Source organism: Netta rufina (genome assembly GCF_964035555.1).
Source record: "Netta rufina genome assembly, chromosome: 29".
Lineage (NCBI taxonomy): Eukaryota > Metazoa > Chordata > Aves > Anseriformes > Anatidae > Netta > Netta rufina.
The window spans coordinates 2,656,995-2,680,724 of NC_140153.1; the positions used below are offsets into that span (position 1 = coordinate 2,656,995).

A 23,730-nucleotide genomic window follows, 5' to 3' on the forward strand; every position below is an offset into this window, starting at 1 on the left:
GGCACCAGGGATGGGGATATCAGGGGTGTGGGGGCACTGGGGATGGGGGGGCACTGGGGATGGGGGATAATGGGGATGGGGGGCACTGGGGATGGGGGTAATGGGGTGAGGGGGGTGTGGGGACACCAGGGACGTGCAGGTACTGGGGATGGGGGCACCAGGAATGGGGGATAATGGGGATAAGGGGACATCAGGGATGGGGACATGAGGGGTGTGGGGATAACGGGGATGGGGAATAATGGGGACAAGGGTCATCAGGGATGGGGATATCAGGAGTATGGGGGCACTGGGGATGTGGGGGCACCAGGGATGGGGATAATGGGAACGAGGGAGGTGTGGGGACACCAGGGATGGGGACATGAGAGAAGTGGGGCTAACAGGGACATCGGGCACTGGGGATGGGGGTAACGGGGACATGAGAGAAGTGGGGATAATGGGGGTGGGGGTAATGGGGATATCAGGGGTGCGGGGACACCAGGGGTGTGGGGGCACTGGGGCTGGGGGTAATGGGGACGAGGGGGGCACTGGAGCTGGGAACATGAGGGAAATGGGGATAATGGGAATAGGGGATAAGGGGAATAGGGGACACCGGGGGTGGGGACACCGGGACCGTGCGTGTCCGGGGGGGGGGGGCACGGGCAGAGCCAGCACCCACGTGGCGCCTCCCCCGTCCCTTTCTCCTCCGAGCCCCATTCGGGGGTCCCCAAAACCCACTCGGTGCCCACCCCCAACCCCTCCCGGGGGGCTGAGGACGTGGCGGGGGGGGCGGGGGGGGGGGAGCGGGGCCGTGACAAGAGAACGGGGGGGGGGGGAGGGGAACCAGGATCCGGCCCCGGGAGGCGGAGCCCGGCCGGAAGCGGAACCGGCTTCGCCCCCCCCCCCGGCCCCACCCCCCCGTTGGCGTCACGGCTCCCATATAAGCGGCCTCCTCCCGCCCTCCCGGCCCCGCTCCTCGAAGCCGTTTAGCCGCTGCCCGGTGGGGGCGGGGGGGGGGGGCGCTTCTCCGGTAGGCGCCATGTTCGCCCTGCCGCGCAACGCCCTCATCGGCTTCAACCTCTACTGCGGCGGCGGCACCGGGCCCGGAGGAGGCCCCGGAGGAGGAGGCCCCGGAGGAGGAGGAGGAGGGGGAGGCCCGGTCTCAACGGGGGGGGCCCCGGCCCCGCCGTCCCCCCCCCCCCTCCCCCTCCTCCTCTCCCCCTTCCCCTCACGCCGCCGCCGCCGCCCCCCCCCGCTCCCGGTTCCCGGCGGCTCGCGGCGCCCCCTGCTCGCTGCTGATTGGCTCCGCCGCCGCTCCTCGCTCGCTGATTGGCTCCGCCGCTCCCCGGTCGCCGCCGTTGTGGAGCCCCGAGGAGGAGCTGGACGGCTGCGAGCCCGAGGCCGAGCTGGGAGGGCCCGGAGGAGGAGGAGGAGATGGGGGGGGGTCTCTACCGGGGACCCCCCCGGAGTTACCCGCGGATGAGCTGAGGCAGGACTCGTTGGAATTGATCCTCCGGTATCTCCGGGAAGCGGCGGGGGAAACGGAACCGGGCTTGAAAAAGTTTTTTCCGGGCCTTTTGGGAAGGCCCGGGGGGGCGGGGGACGGAGTGATGGAGAAAGCGCTGGAAACGCTGAGGAGGGTGGGGGACGGAGTCCTGGAGAAACACGAGCTGGCCTTCCAAGGTGAGTTACCGGGGCTTAACGGGGGTTTACCGGGGTCTACCGGGGGTTAACGGGGTTTAACGGGGGTCTACTGGGACCTACAGGGGGTTAACGGGGGTCTACCGGGGTTTAACGGGGGTTTACTGGGCTCTACCGGGGTTTAACGGGGGTCTGCTGGGGCCTACAAGGGGTTAACGGGGTTTAACGGGGGTTAACGGGGGTCTACCGGGGGCTGGGAGGGCCCCCCCGGAGCCCAGCGCGTTAAAAACGGCCGAAAACGAAAGTGAACTTTGCCCGAAATGGGGGGGGTTGGAAACTGGCCGGGGCTGCAGGGCGCTGATAACCCGGTTACCGATTAAACGGGGCCCGCCCGCGCTCCTGGCCCCGAGCCCGGTGGTTTTACCGGAATCCACCCCAAAAAATTCCACCCCCATCCCACTCATCCGGTCCCGAAATAGACCCAAAAAACTCAGCCCCGGTGGTCCCGGGTGAGCAGGTGGCGGAGGTGTTGGTAACCCCTCGTCCATGGGGAGGAGGGGGGGGAAATTGGGCAAATTTGGGGTGTTTTGCTGCAGTTCGTGGGCTATTTTTTAGGGAGTGGTGAGAATGGGTAATTTTGGGCGGGTTTCCTGGAATTCTGGGGCGAGTTTTTTGGGGAGAAGTGGAAATTTCGGAGAGGCTTCCCAGAACTCGGACGCAAGTTTTTGGGGGGAGCGGCGAGAACGGGGAAATTTGGGCTGGTTTCTTGGAACTTGGAGGCGAGTTTTGGGGGAGCGGTGAGAATGGGTCTTTTTGGGTCGGTTTTGTGGATTTTAGAAGTGAGCAATTCGGGGACCGGAAAAAAAACGACCAAAAGGGGCCAGTTTTGCTTAACTTGGAGAAAATCTTAGGGATGGAGGAGATCGGACCATTTTGGGCTGGTTTTGTGGAATTTGGAGGCGAGTCCTTGGGGACCGGGCAGAATTGACCATTTTGGGGTGGTTTCGTGGAACTCGGATGTTGAATTCTTGGAGGCCTTTGAGAACTGCCCATTTTGGGTCAGTTTTGTGGAACTCGGAAGTGAGCCCTTGGATGGGGAAGAACCGACCATTTTGGGCTGGTTTCACATAGCTCAGAAGTGAAACTTTTTAAGGCCAGCAAGAACCAAGCGTTTTGGGTCCTTTTAACGTAACTCAGCCATAAATCCTCAGGGACCGGCGAGATCTGACCGTTTGGGGTCAGTTTTGTGGAAATCGGAGGCGAGTTCTCAGGGACCAGCGAGAACTGACCATTTTGGGTCAGTTCCATGGAATTCAGAGGCGAGTCCCCGGGGAGCGGTGGGAACTGCCCATTTTGGGTCAGTTTTGTGGAACTCGGAAGCGAGCCCCTGGGGACGGGGCGGAACCGACCATTTTGGGGCTGCTTTCCCAGAACCCAGCAGCGGGATTTTTGTCAGACCAGCACGTACCAACCCTTTGGGGTCAGCTCCACGGGGACGGGGGAGATTTGACCATTTTGGGCTGGTTTCACCCAACTCAGAAGCGAGCTCCCGAGCCAGCTGGCGGCGAGACGCCGCCCCTGCCGCAGCAGGATGTTGCACTTTTAAAAAATGCAAAGGGTTTCGAGCCGGCCCCCACCCCTTCCCTCATCACCCTGCTGGGCGAGATTTTTGGGGTTTCACCATCCCGGCCAAATTTTTGGGGTGCTGGCAAGGAAACCACGCTCAGGGGGGCGAGGGGGGGAGCACGGGGGTCACCGGGAGCTGGCCGTTGAGGACTCGGGACGTTCCCTTCGTGCGTGCAGAAAAGGAACTGGCTGCAGGGAGGCTTCCTGCGGCTTTGAGCAATAACAAGCGCTGCCTTTCGGTTTCGGAAGGGTTTGTTTGCTTATTCATGAGGGAGGGGGGCACCGCAGGTCGCGCCGGGGAATTTTTGTGGTTCCGCTCGCTGCACCCACCTTCACGCCGGTGCCAAGCCTCGGGGCCGGCCCCCCAGAGCCTTCACGGGGTGTGTGGGGGAATATCTAGAAGTGTTTTGTTTTTTTTTCTGCTTTTTTCTTTTTTTTTGCAAGTCTCTGAGCCAGCCTCTCTTGCAGGAATGCTTCGGAAGCTGGAAATCAAGAAGGAGGAAGACCTGCAGGCCGTGGGTGAGGTGGCGGCCCACCTCTTCAGCGACGGGGTGACCAACTGGGGCCGCGTCGTCACCCTCATCTCCTTCGGCGCCTTCGTCGCCAGGCACCTGAAAAGCGTCAAGCAGGAGAAAAGCATCGGCTCCCTGGCCAGGATCATCACGGACGCCCTCGTCTCGTCCAAGCGCGAGTGGCTCGTGAGCCAGGGAGGCTGGGTGAGTCACGCCGCCCGGCCCCAGCCCCGCCAGCCTTTGATTTATTTATTATTTCTTTTGGAACAATTCGATCTTTTCCTATCGCCCTCACCCCCGCCGGGTGACAGCCGCGTGTGTCAGCGGAACGCGGGATGAGTCACAGTTCCAGTTAAAACCACAGCCAGGGCGCCGGGGAGGCAGCAACGCCTTTCCCCTAGCTGCTCGGGGCGGCCCTGACCCCAAAACGCAGCCCTACACCCGGGAGGAGGCGGTGGCGGCCCCAAAACGAAGCCGTGCGGGGTTCCCCGTGGCCGTGGCGGCTCCGGGAGTGCCGTGGCAGGGAGGTGACGGTGCCTTGTTGCCTTCTGTTCCCCCCCCCCAGGAGGGTTTCGTCGACTTTTTCCGAGTGGAAGACCTGGAAGGCAGCATCAGGAACGTGCTGATGGCGTTCGCGGGAGTGGCAGGACTGGGAGCGAGCTTGGCCTACATGATCCGGTGAACCCCCGGCACGCCGCAGAGGTGCGGAACTCTGGGTGGCCCGGCTCTGCGTCGTGGAGCTGGCGAGCTTCCTCCTGCGGGCGTATTTCTGAAGCTGAGACTCGAGCGACCCCCCAGGAGAACCCCCAGGCCTCCCCCGAGCAATCCTTTCCTCCGAAGGAAGGCGTGCGCCGGTCGGATTGCGAGGGGACCCATGAGGATTATCGCTTTTGGGAGCAGAAAGCGGGAGAAGTTTGGTCGACGGGCTCGGTTTGAGAGCCCGAGTGGACTGCTTCGGTTTTACCCCGGAGTTTTTAGCCTCGCCCGGACTGAAGCCCCTTGGGCTTGGCGTGGTGGGAGCGAGATATTCAGAGCTTGGCGCTCCTGGGGAGAGCAGCTCCTCTGTCAGAGCTTCGAGTGCGAGCCAGGCGCCGCCTCGGGAAGGAGCGGAGCCACCCCGGGGCTGGCAGCAGGTGGCAGGGAGGCGGCGGAGCGGGGCCGGCGCGGCGCGGTGACCGCAGGCAGCTGCTGCCCCGTCTGACTGCTCTCGCTGCGCCGCAGGCAGGTTAAAAATAGGGAGTGCACTTTGTGGGTATTTACAAAAAAAAACACAACAAAACAACAACAAAAAAAAGAGCCATGGGGCGGAGAAAGCTGTAAAGAAGCTGTAAATACTTCCAAGCTGTAGGATATGTACATTTTTTTACTGAGCTAGCAGTGCAGAGGCAGGGGGGTTGAGCGTGACGGAGCTGCTTACGGGCACGCCGTGCTTCGTCCCTCGTGTGGTTGTAGCAAAGCCTTCAGCCTCGACGCCGAGTGAGCTCTTCAGAGATGCACCCGAGCCAAATTGCCAAGGAGCAGCAGCCTGGGGGGCTCACGTTGTGCCCACAGCTTGCTGGCGACACTTGGTGTTCCTGTTTATTTTTATCTCCCTTTTTTTTTTTTGGGGGGTTTTCTAGCTCCTTCGAGTAGATGGGGAAGTTGGTATCAGTTCCTTCCTTCTCTCCCCTTCTAATCTTGATCCCGTAAGCAGGGAGTGGAGCGAAGCTGGTATTTGAATGTGAATCTTCTGCAGCAGAATCCAAAACCCGGTGCCTCCACCAGGGCCAGCCCCAGCCGTGGATCGGTCGGGCCCTGGGGCAGCTCAGCCTCGCAGAACGGGGCCCTGAGCAAGCGAGAGGGGAGAGAAGGTGCCTACGGTGCTTGACCTGCAGCCTGAGCGATGCCCCACGCAAGCCTGAGCGGGGAGCTGGAGGGCAGCGCTCGCCAGGCCTGCTTGTGTGCTGAGCAAGCACTTAGTTCTGCCAATAAATGTTTTCTGTTCGATCCCCTGGCATGGAACTTGCCCTTTCCTGGGAAAGGAGCGGGGTGTGCGAGCAGAGCAAGGGCCTTCAGCGCTCCTCTGCTGTAAGGGAGCTCGGCTGCTGCTGCCCTGGGGATCCCCTTGGCAGAAAACCACCCCCCAGGACCCTGCCTTTGCTTCTCGAGGCCTTCCCCAGCCGGGAAGTTCCTCGGAGGTGGGGAAAATCCACGAGCGGCTGCCTCTGAGAGCTGCTGGGGTGGTGGAGGAGCTGCAGCCACCAGGCTCTGGCCACGCTGGACTCGGGCTGGGGGCTCAGCGGCGGCCGCCTCGGTTTTCGCTGCTGGGGGGAGCCCCGCAGCGGGGCCCTGCAGCTGCAGCCGGGCTTTCGGGGCTGCGGGGAGGGCCTCAGCCTCCTGCTTCCCTTCCTGGAAACCGAGGGGGAGGGAGCGGAGCTTCCCCTGCCCCGCGGCTTTTCGGAGAAGCCCGGCCGCGTTCCGCGAACGCCCGCGGAAGTACCGGGGGGGGGATGGGGAGCGGGCGGGGAGGGCCCTGAGGCCCCGGGAACCGCCCACAGGAACGGGGAGGGCCCCGAGGCCTCCGGAGCTGGGCCCTGAGGCCTCGGGAGCCGCTCACGGGCCCCGGTTCGAGCAGAGGAGGCCCCGGGGAAGCTGAGGGGGGCGGCGGGGCCCGGCCCGGTGCAGGGCTCGGGGTCCGGTGCAGGCCTCGGGTCCGGTGCAGGCCCCGCTAGGCCGCGGCCTCCCCCCGTTGCCATGGAAACGCGGCACTTCCGGGAAGGGGCGTGGCCACGCCCCCCTCCGTTCCTCCCAGCTGGGCTATTTCTGCCCGGCCCCGCCCAGCAACAGCGCCAGCCAATGGCGCGCGCTCACGTGACCGCTTCCAGGAACCCGTGCCCATCCCCCCCCCACGTCCCCCGCCCCTCCCCCCCCCCACACCCGCGCGAGACCGCGTGGGGAGCGGTCACGTGACGGGGGCGTCGGGGGGCGGGGCCTGCAGCTCCTGGGAGGGGCGGGGGAGGGCAGCCCAGTCTGTACTGGTGGCCCCAACTGGTGGCCAGTGGCCCATACTGGTGTCCCCAGCTGGTGTCCCAAATCCCGTACTGGTGTCCTGTACTGGTGTCCAGTGTCCCGTACTGGTGTCCCCAACTGGTGGCCCATACTGGTCTTCTGTGTCCCGTACTGGTGGCCCAAACTGGTGGCCCAAAGCCCATACTGGTGTCCTGTACTGGTGTCCAGTGTCCCATACTGGTGTCCCTTACTGGTATCCCATACTGGTGTCCCATTCTGGTGTTTTATACTGGTGTCCCATACAGGTGTCCTGTACTGGTGTCCCTTACTGGTATCCTATACTGGTGTCCCAAACTGGTGTTCCATACTGGTGTCCCATACCAGTGTCCCTTACTGGTGTACCATACTGGTGTCCCCAACTGGTGTCCCATGTCCCTTACTGGTATCCCATACTGGTGTCCAGTACTGGTGTTTTATACTGGTGTCCCATACTGGTATCCTGTACTGGTGTCCCTTATTGGTGTTCCTTACTGGTGTCCCTTACTGGTATCCCATACTGGTGTCCCAAACTGGTGTTCCGTACTGGTGTCCCATACTGGGACACATGGGCCACAATGGGGGAGGAGGGGGGGGGGGCAGGATCACCCCCTGACAGCCCCCCCCAGCAGAGGGTGCTGTGCTCCAGGGAGCCTACTGGGAGCACTGGGAGGGGCTGCAGGGCACTGGGGGGGCACTGGGAGCACTGGTGGGGGGTGGGGTAGGGCACTGGGAGCACTGGGAACACTGGTGCCCCCAAACACCTTTTCCAGTGCTCTGCAAAGCCAGATTTTGACTGGGGGGGGGGGTTGGAACTACCAAAAGTGCCCCCAACCCCCCCCCGAACCCCCCCGAAACTCCCCAAATCCCCCTAAACCCCCCCAAAATCCCCCAAATCCCCCCCAAGAGCTCGCTGTACATGGGGTGGGATTGGGAAGGGTACTGGGGCTACTGGGAGGCCGGCACTGGGGCTACTGGGAGGACTGGGAGGGATCCGGTTGGGGTCAGCGGCGCCATGGGGGGGGGGGGCCCCACGGGGCCCGCCCCGGACACGCGTGGGTGCGGGCCCGGGCGCACCCCGCTCCACAAACACAGCGGGACCCAACCCCGCTGCGACACCCCACAAACACGCACACGCCCGGCACACCCCAAAAACACCCCCCCCAACCCCAAAAACACCCCCCCAGCCCCAAAAACACCCCCCCAAAAACCCCCAAATCCCCCCCCAGCCGCAAACAAAACACGACTCCCCCCCGGCAGCAGGTTGAGGCCTCGCGTCCTTTTATTGCCCCTGGGCCCTACTGGGGGTGGTTGGGGGCCGGGGGGGGCACAGCGGCGGCCAAGGGGACCCCCCCCAGGTAACGCTCGGCGAAGCAGCGGTGCCGTTCGGGGCCCCCCCGCGAGCAGCAGGCCCGGGGGTCCCGCCAGGAGCCGCAGAGCTCGTCGATGCTTTGGGACAGCTGCGGGGGAGATAATTAATTAATTCATTAATTAATTCATTAATTAGGGGGACGGTCATCAAGGCGGGAGGGGTAAAAACAAGAATTTGGCCCCCCCACAAAATAATATTCACCTGTTCCTCCGCGCAGGGGCTTTGCTCCTCGGGGGGCAACGCGCAGCAGGAGGAGGTGACGGCCTCCAGCAGCTCCGGTACCGGCCGTCTGGGGGGGGGCATTAATTTTGGGGGGGGGTCCCGTGTCCCCTCTCTGCCCCCCCCCCCAGCCACGACCCCCGGTGTTCATTCAGTGGGTGGGGGATGAGGGGTTTGGGGGGTGGTTTGGGGGGCGTGGGAAGGTCCTGAGGGGGATGGGAAGGGAAATGGGGGGGGTCCCTGGGAGGTTTTTTGGGGGGGAAATGGGGGGGGACCCAGGGATTTTTAGGGGAGGGGGATGGAGAGATGGGGGGGGTCCCAGGGTTATGGGGAGGGCGTCCTGTGGCTATGGGGAGGGGCAGGGAGATGTTGGGGGGGGGTCCCAGGATTATGGGGAGAGGGTCCCAGGGTTATGGGGAGAGGGGAGGGGGGTCCCGGGGTTATGGGGAGGGGGTCCTGGTGCTATGGGGGGGGTCAGGGAGATGTCGGAAGGGGCCTGGAGTGATGGGGAGGGGGTCCTGTGGTTATGGGGAGGGGGTCCCAGGGTTACGGGGGGGGGGGGTCCTGGGGTTATGGGGAGAGGGTCCCGGGGTTATGGGGGGGGCAGAAGGGCATTCTGGGGCTATGGGGAGGGGGTCCCAGGGTTATGGGGAGGGAGGGGGTCCTGGGGTTATGGGGAGGGGGTCCTGGGGTTATGGGGAGGGGGTCCCAGGGTTACGGGGGGGGGGTCCTGGGGTTATGGGGAGAGGGTCCCGGGGTTATGGGGGGGGGCAGAAGGGCATTCTGGGGCTATGGGGAGGGGGTCCCAGGGTTATGGGGAGGGGGTCCCAGGGTTATGGGGAGGGAGGGGGTCCTGGGGTTATGGGGAGGGGGTCCTGGGGTTATGGGGTGAGGGAGGGGAGGTCCCGGGGTTATGGGGGGGGGGGCAGAAGGGCGTCCTGGGGCTATGTGGAGGAGGTCCTGGGGTTATGGGGAGGGGTTCCCGGGGTTATGGGGTGAGGGAGGGGGTGTCCCGGTGTTATGGGTGCCCCCCCCCACCACCCACCTCTTGCTGAGCAGCCTGATGGGGCCGCAGAGGGTGCGCAGCATGGCGGGGCCCAGCCGGGCCAGGCTGACGTTGTGCAGCTCGCGGTCGTAGGCAGGGTGGGGGGGCGGCGGCGGCGAAGCAGCGGCTGCGGGCACGGCCCCCCCCCCCGCTGGCAGCAGCGGTGCTGACCCATCTTCACCGCCCCTTCCTCCCGGCAGTAGCGATCCAGGCCCTTCTGCCACTGTGGGGGGGGGCCACGGGGGTTGGGGGGAATTGTCCTCGGCCGTCCCCATCCTGGCCACCAGCACCATGGGGACACCCCCCCCCCCAACCATCACCAAGGACTTGGGGTCCTCAGATAGCCCAGGACCCTCCTGGGACAGCCGGAGCCCCCCCTCAGGACAATGTCAAGTCCCCCTCCCCGCCACCCCAATGATATCAGGATGCCAGTGTCACCCCCCCAGGACACCTGGGACACCCCCCGGGACACCAGTGACACCCCCGGGACACCAGTGACACTCCCCAAACAGCTGTGGCACCCCCCCGGGACATCTGTGTCACCCCCCCCCCCGCCTTTGGTGCCACCCCCAAGACACTCGTGTCACCCCTTGGGACACCTGTGCAACCTCCCCAGGACCCTTGGGACACCCGTGTGACCCCCCCGGGACACCTGTGCTACCCCCAAGAGAGCTGTGCCACCTCTGGGGACACCCATGACACCCCCTAGGGCACCCACGTCACCTGTGTCACCCCTTAGGGCATCCATGTCACGCCCTAGGACACCCACAACACCCCCTAGGGCACCCACGTCACCCCCCAGGACACCCATGCCACCCCTGGGGACACCCACGACACCCTCTAGGGCACCCACGTCACCTGTGTCACCCCCCTAGGGCACCCATGTCACCCCTTGGGACTCCCATGTCACCCCCTAAGACACCCGTGTCACCCCTTAGGGCACCCATGCCACCCCGGGGACACCCATGCTACCCCCTAGGACACCCATGTCACCCCTTGGGACTCCCATGTCACCCCCAGGACACCCACATCACCCCCAGGACACCTGTGTCACCCCTGGGGACACCCATATCACCCCCTAGGCCACCTGTGTCACCCCTGGGGACACCCATGCCACCCCCAGGACACCCAGGACACCCTTGGGGACACCAATGACACCCCTTAGAGCACCCACATCACCCCCTAGAGCACCCATGTCACCCCTTGGGACACCCACGCCACCCCATGTCCCCGTCCCCCGACACTCACGGCGGCGCGGGCGCACTCGAGGCTGGTGCCGTTGTTGCAGCAGCGGCCGAAGTCGCGCTCCAGGCGGGTGTGGAAGCGGGCGCGGGGCCCGGGGAGGCCGCGGGGCCCGGGCCGCAGCCCCCGCAGGTGACAGATGTTGTCCATGTTGGCGGCCGTGGGCTCGCCGGGGGGGAAGGAAGGCTCGTGGGCCACGTCCCAGACGGTCACCTCGGTCACTTGGGTGACGTGGGTGGCGGCGGTGGCGGCGGCGGTGGCGTCGGTGAAGCAGCGGCGCCGCGCGGCCCCGTGCCGGCGGCAGCAGTGGAACTGGCGCGTCTTCACCCCAAATTCGTCATCGCAGAAGGTGTCCAGGACATCGGTCCACTGCGAGGGGGGGGAAAACGGGACAATAGGGATGGGATCACCCCGATATAGGGCCACGGAGGGGTTTGGGGTCTGGATTTGGGGTCGGAACGGGATCACCCCAATATAGGACCACGGAGGGGTTTGGGGTCCAGATTTGGGGTCGGACGGGATCACCCCGATATAGGGCCATGGAGGGGTTTGGGGTCCGGATTTGGGGTCAGAACGGGATCACCCCAATATAGGGCCATGGAGGGGTTTGGGGTCCGGATTTGGGGTCGGACGGGATCATCCCTATATAGGGCCATGGAAGGGTTTGGGGTCCGGATTTGGGGTCGGACGGGATCACCCCGATATAGGATCATGGAGGGGTTTGGGGGTCAGACGGGATCATCCCAATATAGGTCCACGGAAGGGTTTGGGGTCCGGATTTGGGGTCGGACGGGATCACCCCGATATAGGGCCATGGAGGGGTTTGGGGTCCGGATTTGGGGTCAGACAGGATCACCCCAATATAGGGCCATGGAGGGGTTTGGGGGTCGGACGGGATCACCCTGATATAGGTCCACGGAAGGGTTTGGGGTCCGGATTTGGGGTCGGACGGGATCACCCCAATATAGGGCCACTGGAGGGGTTTGGGGTCGGGACTCACGGCGCGGCGGGCGCAGGGCAGCGGGGCCGGGCGGCGGCAGCAGCCGTCGAGGCGAGGCCAGAAGGCGTCGAGGGCTTCCACCTGCCGGCGGAGGTGGGCGAAGGCGGCGGGGGGCAACGAGGGCCGGGGGGCTCGGGGCAGCAGGGTGGGGGCGCGGCAGTGCCGGGCCAAGGCGTCGGGAAGGGGCCAAGCCGGGGGGAAACCCTCCAAGGTGCTGCCCCACGACGAGGCGCCGAAGGCGTCGATGGAATCCGGGGACGATGGCGCCCGGGGTCTGGGGGGGGTTTTGGCCGCGTCCACCACCCCGGGGGGCAGCTCCTCCTGCATCACTGCGGGGACGGGGACAAGGAGGGGGGGACACAAGGGGATGGGGGGGTGTGTGGGCATGCGGCCCTGTTGCAAGCACGCGTTGCCCACCCCAAAATGGCAACCCTATATGCATGACCCCCCCCAACCCCGGTCCTGGGTGTCCCTGTGGTCCCAGGTGTCCCCCCCCCCCCATATTTTTTCCCTGGCCCCATGTCCTCCTGTCCCCTCCTGTCCCTTCCTGCCCCCATACCCCAGCTGTCCCCTTGTCCCCTCCATCCCCTTAAATCCCCGTGTCCTCCCCCAGTCCCCGTGTCCTTCCCCCATCCCCATGTCACCCCCCATCCCCATGTCCTCCCCCCATCCCCATGTCACCTCCCATCCCCGTGTCACCCCCCATCCATGTCCCCATCGCTGGGAACCCCCCCTGCGTCCCCCAACCCCTTGTCTCATTCCCATTCCCGTCCCCATCCCTGCCCCTGTGTCCCCATATGTGTCCCCCCCCCCTCCCAGTGCCCCCCGTCCCCACTCACCCTGCTCGATGTCATAGGGATGCTGTGGGATCAGCTGCTCCTGCGCCACGGGGTGGCGGGGCTTCAGGGCCGCTTTTGGGGACAGGGGGACAGTGAGCACAGCCCTCGTCCCCCCCCCACCACCCGGCAGAGACCCCACAAACTCACCCCCACCCCCCCCATCCCGCAGCCGGGGGTAGGGCGGGGGCAGGCGGGGACCGGGGTAGGAAAAGGGGAAGTGACCCTAATGCCGGGGGGGGGACATGGGGGGCCGGGCAGGGACACGGAGGGGATGGGGAAGGGACCCTAAAAGGGCTGCAAGGGGAACCAGGTGGCCAGGGAGGGTCTCAGGTGGCCCAAAAGTGACCCAGGTGGCCAGGAGGGGTCCCAGGTGGCCAAGGAGGGACCTGGGTGGCCAGGAGGGGACACAAGTGGCTGGGAGGGGACCTGGGGTGGCCAAAAAGGGGACAGAAAGTGGCTCGGAAGGGGCCACTAAGTGACTGGGGAGGGGACTCAGGTGGCTGGGAGGGTCCCCAGGTAGCCCAAAAGTGCCCCAGGTGGCCAGGGAGGGGTCCCAGGTGGCCGGGAGGGGACACAAGTGGCTGGGAGGGGACCGGGAGTGGCCAAGCAGGGCCCTGGGTGGCTGGGAGGGGACTGGGAGGGGACAAACAGGGGCCACAAAGTGGCTGGGGAGGGGACCTGGGTGGCCAGGAGGGGACCTAGGTGGCCAGGGAGGGGACCCAGGTGGCCAGGGAGGGGTCCCAGGTAGCCAGGAGGGGACCCAGGTGGCCAGGAGGGGACACAAGTGGCTGGGAGGGGACCTGGGGTGGCCAAACAGGGGCCAGAAAGTGGCTGGAGAGGGGACCTGGGTGGCCAGGAGGGTCCCCAGGTAGCCCAAAAGTGCCCCAGGTGGCCAGGGAGGGGTCCCAGGTGGCCAGGAGGGGACACAAGTGGCTGGGAGGGGACCTGGGGTGGCCAAAAAGTGGCCAAAAAATGCCTGGGGATGGAACCCGGGGTGGCCGGGAGGGTCCCCAGGTAGCCCCAAAGTGCCCCAGGTAGCCAGGGAAGGCTCCCAGGTAGCCCAGCAGCGCCCCAGCTACCAGGAGGAGGACACCCCCCCCCCCAAAAAACACCCCCGGTTGTTCACCCTGAGGGTGTCCCCGTCCCCCCCCCTGTCCCCAAGTCCCGTCCCGGCCCCGCTGGCGGTGGTGGCGGGTGGCGGCCGCGGGACTCACCGGCGGTGCCGAGGAGGAGGAGGAGGAGGAGGCCGAAGGCGGCCATGGCGGCGGGCGCTGTGGGGCCTCCGGCGGCTCCTCCGCCTTTTGTAGGGCCGGGGCGGCGCGGGGCCTCATCCCCGCGGGCTGAGTCACGGCCCTGACGTCGCGGCGGGGGCCACGGGGGGGGGCACCCTGGCCCCCACCTCACCCCTTCACCCCCCCCCCCCCCCACCCAAGGGTGCACCCCCCCCCCCGGGCAGGGCCTGGCCGCGGCCTTGTGGGGTCAAAGCCAGGGGCCACCGGCACAACCGGCCTGGCCGGTGGCTTACTGGTGGCACTGGGAGTACTGGGGGGCATCGCGGTGCCCCCCCCTTCCCTTCACCAGTTGCCCCAAACAACCCCCCCCCCCCCTCATTTTTTCTCCCCCCCCCCCCCTCCTCGCCTTTCGGACCCCTGCGTCAAAGCGGGGCGGATTTTTGCGGTTTTTGCCCCGTTTCGGCCATGCCCCGCCCGGTGACTCACCCCCCCCCCCCCCCCTCTTTTTTGGGCACTGGCACGGGGACAGGGCGGTGGGATTGGGGACTTGGGGGGGGGGGCACCTGCAGCAGGACCCCCCCCCAAACCCGTCCTAGGGGTGGCTTCAGCCTCGTGTCCCCCCCTCCAAAAAAAAAACAACACCTTGGGGACAAAGGAGGTGACCCCCCCCCGGGTCACACGACCTCGGTCACGTCCCTTAACCCCAAGAATGTGGGGGGGGGCCCCCCAAAAAAAATTCCCCCCCCCCACTTTGGAAATAGGGGGGGGGCACAGAGGGGCTCCCCCGGCTCACCCGCACCCCGCTGGGGTGCTGACCCCGCTCCCAGCATCGTGGGGGGGGCACAGGGAAGGGGGGGGGCACCCCAAATTTTGGGTCAGTGCCCGCAGAGGCCCCCCCCCGCCGATTGCCCAACGGGTGCCGGCTGACGCGGGTTTGCGCAACCCCCCCCTGGCCCCCCCCCGGGTAGGGGAAAACCCAGGCAAAGGCGTCCGGGTTTGGGGGGGGGGGGGGGGGGGCAACAGGCGTCAGGGTGGGGGGGACCCAGACGTTGTTGTTTGTTTTTTTTTTTATTGGGGGGGGGGGAATTTAGAGGCTGGGGGGGGTGGTTTAAGGGGATGGGGGGGGGGGATTTGGGGATGGGGGGGGGTGGTGGCGTGCGGGTGGGGGGCACGGGTGTGCAAAGGGAGGGGTGCAGGGTTAGAGATGGGGGGGGCGCAGGTGAAAATGGGGAGGGGGGCACAATTGTGCAAATGGGGGGGGGCACAAGTGTGCAAATGGAAAATGAGGGGGGGGGGGACAGGCTTCTTGCCCCCCCCCCCCGGGACCCTGGGGGTCTGCTCACATCACCGGGGAGGCTCCGGATGAGGTCGGCGCCCCCCGCAACCACCCAGCCCGGCAGCGTTTTGCAGCGTTTTAATGATTTTTTTTTGATTTATTTTTTTGGGGGGGGGCACGGGGGGGGTCAGAAGAGCTCCTCGGCGTTGGGGACGCGGGCGGCCCGCAGCTCCCGCAGGCGCTGCAGCAGCAGGGGCAGGCGGCGCTCCCCCAGCCGCCGGTTGTCCCGCGTGCGGACGCTGACGGTGCCGCGCTCCTGCTCCCGCCGGCCCACCACTGTTTGAGGGGGGGGGCACAAAAAATTTGGAGGAGGGGGGGGGAAGGATTAGAGAGCGGTTTTTGGGGTTACGGTGGCCCCCCGGCTCCCTCGCGGTGCAGGGGGGGGGTGCCCCTCGCGGCATGCACACACGCCCGCGCTGTGCACACCCACGCCCCCGTGCGCACACACGCTCACGCCCAGGCTGTGCCCACGCCCCGTGGGTGCCCCCCCCCACACTTTTTGGGGCCCCCCCCCCCAACACCTTGCACACCCACGTCGCTTTTCTGCACCCCCCCCCCACCCGTGGCACGCTTACGGCGCCCCCTCCTCGTGCACCTACCCGTGGGCACCCCCCTCGTGCATGCACCCACGCGTGTGCCACCCCCCCCCATTGCCACCCCCAAGCCCACCCACGCGTGGGGGCCCCCCCCCAATGTTTGTGTGCCCCCCCCCTGCGTGTCTGGGCCCCCCCCGTGTGTGCGTGCCCCCCCCGTGAGCCCCCAGAGCCCCCTGCCGGCTGCGCACCCGCACCCCGCACCCGCGTGGGGCCCCCCCCACTCGACCCCATAGGGAATCCTGGAGGATTCCCGGAGGAATCCCACGGTGGGGGGGGGGGTTCCCACCGCCGCTTCCTGGCCCTCCCCACCCCGCAAATCCCCAAATCTCAGCTTCCAGGTCGGGAGGAGGATGCGGGGGCGGGCGGGCGGCCGGGAACCACTGACTCAGCGCAGCCGCTCCCACGCTTGGGGGGGGGTACCCGGAGCAAACGGGGAGGGGGGGGGACGGGGACACCGGGGGTGATTTTAGGGACCGTGGGGGGGGGGTCCCTGAGCCCCCTTACCCAGCTGGAAGTTGTAATGGGCGAGCTGTGCCCGGCGGATCTTCCTGCTCAACGTGGAGCCCGCGTCGGCGTCCAGGTCGGCCGCCACGCCATCCCGACGCAGCGCCGCGTGGACCTGCGGGGCACCGGCTCAGCGGGGATACTGGGAGATACTGGGAGACACTGGGAGACACTGGGGGACACTGGGGGACACTGGGGGACACAGCGTTGGGGGGGCGGACACGTGCTCACCTCGCGGGCGTAGCCCTCGGAGTCGGGTGCTTGTGGGATCACCATGGCCCACCATGGCCTGTAGTGGGGAGAGCCACAGCGGCCTGCAGGGGGGGGCACAGGGGGTGAGGGGGGGTCCCTCGGGTTTGGGGGGATGGGGGGGATTAGGGGGGGATCGGGGGGGATAGGGGGGAGGTGGTAGAGGGGGTGCTGAGGGAATTGGGGATGGGTTGGGGGCCCCTGGGGCTTGCTGGGGGTGGTCTGGGGATGGGGGTGGGCCAAGGGGTGGGGGTGGGCCAGGGGGTTGGGGGTGCCTCTATGGATTAGGGTGTCCCAGGGATTAGGGTGTCCTTAAGATTTGGGGGTGCCCCTAAGGTTTGGGGGTGCTCTAAAGAGTTGGGGGTGTCCAAGTGGATTGGGATGTCCCAGGGATTTGGGGTACATTTACGGATTAGGGTGTCCCAGGGATTAGGGTGTCCCAGGGATTTGGGGGTGCCCCTAAGGTTTGGGGGTGCTGCAAGGAGTTGGGGGTGTCCAAGTGGATTGGGATGTCCCAGGGGGTTGGGGTGCCTCTATGGATTAGGGTGTCCCAGGGATTAGGGTGTCATTAAGGTTTGGGGGTGTCGCTAAGGTTTGGGGGTGCTCCAAAGTTTTGGGGGTGTCCAAGGGGATTGGGATGTCCCAGGGATTTGGGGTGCATTTACAGATTACGGTGTCCCAGGGATTAGGATGTCCTTAAGATTTGGGGGTGCCCCTAAGGTTTGGGGTTGCCCAAGGGGATTGGGATGCCCCGGGACTTTGGGGGGGGGGTCCTCAGCCCCTCACCATTTGCCCCCGCAGCTCTCTGCCAGCACGGCCACCATGCGCTCGACCGAGCCCAGCACCGCGCGGTGGATCAGCACCGGCCTCGTGGCCCCCCCGGCGGCACTGCGGGGGCACAGAGGGATTTTTGGGGTGGGGGCAGCACCGGGGGGGCTGCAGGGGGGCACCGAGTGCCCAGCACAGCCTCAGCCCTGAGCTCCCCACCCCACACATGGCCCCAATCCCCTCCCTGCCCACCCTGATCCCTCTGACGGCCCCAATTCCTTCAACCCCGTCCCAATCCTGAGCTGCGCCCCCCCCCCCCGCCAAACCCTGAGCCCCCCCGTCCCCAATCCTGCCCCCTCCACCCTCAACACCCCCCCGTCCCCAATCCTGTCCCCGTTCCCAAACACTTCCCCAACTCTGAGCACCCCTCCCGACCCCTATCCCCCTCCCCATCCCCAATCCTGCCCCCTAAATCCCCAATCCTACCCCCTAAATCCCCAATCCTGCCCCCAAAATCCCCAATCCTACCCCCAAACCCCCAAATCCTGCCCCCCAAAATCCCCAATTCCCCCCCAAACCCCCCCTCACCTGGCGTACTCCAGCCCAAACCTCTCGGGCATCTGGAAATCCAGCTGGATGGTGCCGCACTGGTGATGCCGCCCCAGCGCATCCTGAATCCGGATATCGATCTGCAAAAAAAGCAGGGGGGGGGGGGGGGCCAGCAAGTGAAGCTCTCTCCACCCCGACTCGCAGACCTGGGGGGTCCCAAAGGGCCCCTTCGTGTCCCACGGGCTCCTTTGGGCGCCCCCCGTCCCCTGCAGCGCTCACCTTGGGGCCGTAAAAGGCGCCGTCACCCGGGCTCAGCTCCCAGGGCTCCCCAAAATCCTGGAGGCTCCGCTCCAACTGCTGCGGGGGGGGGGGGGGGGGCAAACGGGGAGGTGAGGAGGGGGCACGACGTGGCGGGGGGGGGGCACTGGGAACACTGGGAGGTGATGCAGAGGATGAGGGGGGGGTGAAGGTGGGAAGGGGGGCACCGGGGATGCGGTGCGGGGAGGCGGCGGGGGTGGGATGGGGACACCGGGACGCGGGGCAGGGGGGCAGATGGAGGGGACCTGACGCAGGGGAGGTGACAGCAGGGGAGGTGACACCGCGCACGGGACAGGGGGACACCGCAGACAGCACCCAACAACGAGGGCACAGCCAGGAGGGGACGCCCAGGAGGTTCGGGGCACGGAGGTGACGCACGCAGCACGCAGGAGATGCGACAGCGAAGCCAGGAGGGGGGGGGATGCGGTGACAAAGCCAGCTCCTGGTGGCACGTAGCCCTCGTCCCCACCTGCTCGGCGCGGTCCCAGGTCGCGGCGTCCCCCAGGAAGCCGTCGGGGCGCGTGGCCAGCGCCATGCGGAAGGAGAAGCCCAGCACGGCGTAGACCGTCCGCACGAAGTCCAGGCAGCCGCCGATCTCGGCCTCCAGCTGCGGGGAGGGAGCCGTGAGCAGGAAAAGATTTTGGGGAGGGGTTTGGGAGGGGGGGGGGGGGGGGGGGGGGGGCCGCCCCACACCTGCTCCAGGGTGCAGAAGATGTGCGCGTCGTCCTGCTGGAAGCGCCGCACCCGCGTCAGCCCCGTCAGGGAGCCGGGGGGCTCGTTGCGGTGCAGGACCCCGAAATCGGCCAAGCGCAGCGGCAGCTCCCGCCACGAGCGGGGCCGGTGGGCGAACATCAGGCTTGGGGAGGGACAGACGGACGGACGGAGGGACAGAGGGACGGACGGACGCGGTGTCAGCCCCGCCGAGCCCCGTCCCGCCGCCCCGCGCTCAGCCCCGGGCGCTCGGCTCACCAGTGGGCCGGGCAGTTCATGGGTTTGAGGGAAAGGGTCTCGGCGCCGGCGCTGAAGGAGAACATGTGGGCGCTGTAGTGCTCCCAGTGCCCCGACAGCTCCCAGAGGCGCGGGCTGAAGACGTTGGGGGTCACCACCTCGCAGAAGCCCCTGGCTTGGTACTCGCTCTGCGGGGAGGCGGTGGGGACGTCAGCCCAGCCCTGGGGGAGCTGCACGGCCCCCCCACGGCGAGGCGAGGGCGTTCACGGAATATTTGAGGTTGGAAAAGAGCCTTGAGATCAGCCGAACGTGCACCTAACGCCACCGAGTCCGCCACAAAACCACGATGGGGGGGCCCAGGGGGTCGGGGCGCAGCCGGGCAGAGGCAGAGCCCCGTCCCCAAGCGGCTCCCGGAGGAGGTGACGGTGACGGCGGCGGGGTAAGGGGACAGCCCGAGGCCTCGGGGGAGGTTTTGTGGCCGTACCCTGATGAAGTCGACGAGGGCGTTGTAGATGTGGGCGCCGCGGGGCAGGAAGAAGCAGCTGCCGGGGCTGAGCTTGTGGAAGAAGAAGAGCTCCTGCTCCTGCGGGGGGGGGGGGGGGTCGGGGAAAACGTCACCGCTGGGGACGCCGGCATCCGAGCCCCCAAAAATCCAGGGCTCTTTTCCAGGGCTCAAAATCCTGGCCTTTGCCAAGGGCTCACCCGGCCGATGCGGCGGTGGTCGCGGAGAGCGGCCGCGTCCTGCGCCTGCTGCCAGGCCTCCAGCTGCTGGGTGCTGGGGAAGGCGACGGCGGCGACGCGCTGCAGCGAGCGGCGCTCCGAGGGGTCCCCCCAAAACGCCGCCGAGCTCTGCGGGGAGAGAAGGGAGCAAAAAAGGGGGGGGGGGCGGGCGGCGTCAGGGAACCCGGATGGCTGGGTCCCCAACCGGCCCCGCGTCCCCCGTCCCGCTGAGCTTACCGTCAGCACACGGAGGGCCCCGATCAGCCCCGTGTGCCCCAGGAGGGGGCCGCGGCAGAGCTGCAGCAGCGGGCCGCACCTGCGAGGGCGGCGGAGGGACAAACGGACACAGCAGATGACGGACAGACGGACACAGCAGGCGGCCGTGTCGCCGCCCTGCCCCGAGCAGCCCACGGATGTCACCCGGGACACCCGGCGCTCACCGATAGACAGTGGCCGTGGGGGACGTCACCTCCTCCTGGATCCGCTGCAGCTGGAAGCTGTTGTGCTGGGGGGGGGGGAGCAAGGCGGGTGGCAGAGGTTTCTGCCAGCTCCGAGCGGGATGTGCTCAGGGAGGGGACACCCGAGGGGGTCTCACCTTGAAGAGCTCCCCCAGCTGCTCGCGGGTGGCCTCCAGGCGCTCGAAGCGATGCTGGGCACGGGCAAAAGCCATGCAGGCGTCCTCCAGCGCCGGCAGCTCGCTGCGCTGCACCGTCCTGCGGGGCACGGGGATGAGCTAGGGATGTGAGGACGGATCCTACAGGGCACCGTCCCCATCGCCCCCCATGTCCCGAAGGCCCCGTACCTGTCCCCCATGTGGGCGTCACAGAAGAAGCCATCCTCGGTGGCCACGGTGCTGCAGAGGGTGGCTCCGTAGAACTGCTCCAGCACCGCTCCCAGGACAAAGGCGCTGGACTGCCAGAAAGCCTGGGGACACAGGGGGACACGGGGGGACACGGGAGATGTCAGGAAGCACGGGGGACACAGGGTGTGTGGTGGGGGACACGGGAAGCGTGGGGAGCATCGGGAACACCAAGGGCATGAAGAATGTGGGGGACAAAGGGAGTGTGGGGGGCTTGGGGGCTATCGGGGGAAGCCCAGGGGGCACGGGACATGGAGGTGGTGAGGGATATGGGGGAATGTGGGATTAGGGGGGACACGGAGAGCAATGGGGGCGGACATGGGGGCCATGGTGGGGGAAATGGGGGATGTGGGGACAATGGGGGGCAATAGGGGGGATTGGGATGGCACAGAGGGGACGCGGGGGCACTGGGGGATATTGGGGGGCCACGTCACAGCCCCCACTCACCGCCCGCCCCTCCGGCGCGGCGAAGTCGAGCAGCTCCAGCTCGGTGTCATCCTCCAGGGGCTGCTCCAGGTCCCGCAGGGCCCCGTTCACCCGGGCCACCAGCACCGAGGCGGCCAGGCCCGACCTGCGGGGACAAGGAGGGGACATCGTGAAATGGAGTGGGGGTGGGAAAGGAGCCCGGCAGCGGGACGGGGGAACCGGGGGGACCCAGGGGGATCAGGGGGGATAAGGGGGGACAAGGGGGGATAAGGGGGGACCCCCCCAATGCCGTACCCCAACTGCTCGGCCACCTGCCGCGGGGTGGTCTGCAGGGCCCGGCCGTGCAGGCAGCGCCCCCCGGGCAGGGCGATGCGGATGGGGGTCCCCACTGGGGGGCTCCCCCCGTCGGCATCGCCCCCAGCCCTCCTCTCCCGAGCTTCTTGGAGCCGCTGGAAAAGCCGCAGCCGCTCGGCGACCTGGGGCTGCGGGGAGAACCCGGGGGGGAAGGGGGGTCAGGGCGATGGGGGAGCCCCCCGGTGGGGACCCCCCACACCCCGAACACGGGGCTCGGCGCACCCGGTACCGGCGAGGGGCTGCCCCCAGCAGCAGCCGCCCCCCGGTGAGGGCCGGCGGCATGGCGGGGCCTGGGCCGCCCCTTCCGGCAGCGGGAGGACGCCGGGGCCGTCCCCGGGGCGGGCTCAGCTTCCCCGGCTCCGCTCCCACCCCAGCCCCCGGCTCCGGTCCGGGCCTAGGCCCCGGTTCAGGCCCCGAGCCCGGCCGCCACCGGGGGCTGGGCCCCTTCTGGGGGTCCCCAAAGGTTTTAGGACCGCGGGAGCCCGACCCCAAAACGCCGCCATTTTGAGTCCCCGCCTCCAGCTTTACCTCAAAACTGCCCCAAATTGCACCGGATCCCCCTCAAACGCCTCCGTTTTGTGGTCCCGCGCCCCGAGTTTTCCAGCCCCCAGAACATCATCGCTTCAGGCTCCTCCAGCCGCCTCCAAAGTGCCCCAAGTTCTCCAGACCCCAAAATGCTGCCGTTGTGTGGCCAGAGCCCTCAAAACACCCCAAATTCAGCAGAAACCCCCCAAACGCCACCATTGTGTGCTCCTGCGGCCACCTCAGAAGTGCCCCAAATTTTCCAGCCCCCGAGGTGATGCCGTTGAGCACTCCCGTGGCCAGATCCCCCTCAAAACACCCCAAATTCTCCAGACCCCACAACACCACTTGACGCTTCTTGCGGCCACCTCAAAAGCGCCCCAAATTCTCCGCACCCCAGAACGTTGTCATTTTGCACTCCTACCCCCAGCTCCACCTCAAAAACACCCCAAATCCTCCAGCCACCAACTACTGTCAGCTCACATTCCTATGGCCAGATCCCTCAAAACGCCCCAAATCCTCCAGACCCCAAAACACCCCCATTTTCCTCTCCTGCAGCCCAAATCCCATCCAGCCACCAGAAGCCCCCCTGTAGCCCACCCAGCAGCAGCCCCAACTCCTCGCCTTGGCTCCCCCCACTCTGGGACCCCAAAAACCTTTGGGGGCTTCTTGTTATAGGGTCTGGGAGCCCCCTCTTTCTCCAAAGGTTTCACCCTGCTGTAGGCTGAGGTCCGAGGATCCTGCACGTGGGTGCTGTGGGGACGAAGCCGTAGCAGCAGCCTCCGTTTTGGGGTAAAAGCCTGCATCGATGCTCACTCCACTCATCCTCAGTGTGGCCGTGCTTCGTCTCCAGCCCGTGGGGGACAGGAAAATTGGGGACACCGCAGGGAAATACCCAGGGCTGGGACACAACCAGCCCCCAGCGGGTCCTTGCCCTTATCCGATTGAAGCAAAACACAAGGAAAAAGCAGCCGAAACAGCACAAAGAGCCCCAAATTAGTCATGTGTGAAAGAAAAACCCTAGGAGGTGGAGCAGGGGAGAGCAGCACGTGCAGTGGCAGTTTGGCTCCACGGAGGTGCTCGGCGAGGCTCCGATCCTCTCCCAGTGCCCTCGGATCCTGGGAAGGGGAAACCCAGGAGGAGGAGGAGGAGGAGGAGGAGGAGGAGGAGGAGGAGGAGGAAGAGCAGCAGCGGAGAGCAGAGGCCTGGGAGCAGCCACCAGCAGCCCCCAGAGGCAAGCAGAAGGCCCCGTTAAAGAAGAGTGTGAAACCAGCCGAAGTAGGTGTTTTATTAAATGTATTAATACACATTTTTCAAAATGATCTGCGGATTCATCACCGCCTCCTCTCCCCCGACCCCACGCACCCCCGCTCGTCTTTACAGGCACAGGGAAAGAAAAAAAAAAAAAAAGCAGGCGGTATTTACAGCGGTTTGGGAACGACAGCAGCTCACCCTCCCGCGGCCTCCGAGCACGCTCGGTTATTCTGCAGGGTTTAGAAAAACAAAAAAAAAACAAACAAAAATCATCAAAAAAAAAAAAAAAGACGCACATTATTCACATTATCCAACAGTGTGGTGGGTGTCCGTGTGTCTGTCCGGCCTCTCGGTCCCGCAGGCGTGCCGGTGAGCCGTGGCCGTGAGGAGACACACTGCTTCATGCTTTTATTTAAAAAATACACGTTTATTTCATTTGTTTTCCGTGTCAGGTGAAATACAAAAGTTAAAGTCTGGTTAACGGGGGTTGAAATCACAGACGCGGGAGGAAAAGCAAACGCCTTCACGTCCCCAAAATCACCGGGTGGTTTTTACATATGTACAGTGGGGCCTCCGCTATTTTAAAGTAACAGCACAGA

The 23,730-nt window shown here is 66.1% G+C and overlaps 3 protein-coding genes across 3 annotated transcripts; 1 reads left to right on the forward strand and 2 right to left on the reverse strand.

Annotated features, from left to right (window-relative positions):
- The first annotated feature begins 956 nt into the window (after positions 1-956).
- Positions 957-5,741, forward strand: MCL1 (MCL1 apoptosis regulator, BCL2 family member). The gene is given in 4 exon segments (XM_084303468.1): positions 957-1,164; positions 1,166-1,659; positions 3,712-3,959; positions 4,321-5,741. Coding segments are annotated over 4 exon segments (1,008 nt in total). The 5' UTR covers positions 957-1,015; the 3' UTR covers positions 4,438-5,741.
- A 2,297-nt stretch (positions 5,742-8,038) lies between these two features.
- On the reverse strand, positions 8,039-13,823 carry ECM1 (extracellular matrix protein 1). Its single transcript, XM_084303131.1, is given in 9 exon segments — positions 8,039-8,239; positions 8,353-8,440; positions 9,416-9,519; positions 9,521-9,562; positions 9,564-9,638; positions 10,664-11,026; positions 11,658-11,986; positions 12,497-12,568; positions 13,711-13,823. Coding segments are annotated over 9 exon segments (1,281 nt in total). The 5' UTR covers positions 13,757-13,823; the 3' UTR covers positions 8,039-8,077.
- A 1,317-nt stretch (positions 13,824-15,140) lies between these two features.
- Positions 15,141-21,808, reverse strand: TARS2 (threonyl-tRNA synthetase 2, mitochondrial). The gene is given in 19 exon segments (XM_084303129.1): positions 15,141-15,340; positions 16,165-16,279; positions 16,396-16,443; positions 16,445-16,478; positions 17,200-17,301; positions 17,770-17,870; positions 18,010-18,087; positions 18,518-18,655; positions 18,742-18,904; positions 19,018-19,184; positions 19,481-19,579; positions 19,699-19,845; positions 19,954-20,032; positions 20,157-20,221; positions 20,312-20,429; positions 20,519-20,640; positions 21,023-21,146; positions 21,296-21,483; positions 21,578-21,808. Coding segments are annotated over 19 exon segments (2,097 nt in total). The 5' UTR covers positions 21,638-21,808; the 3' UTR covers positions 15,141-15,191.
- Positions 21,809-23,730: the final 1,922 nt, after the last annotated feature.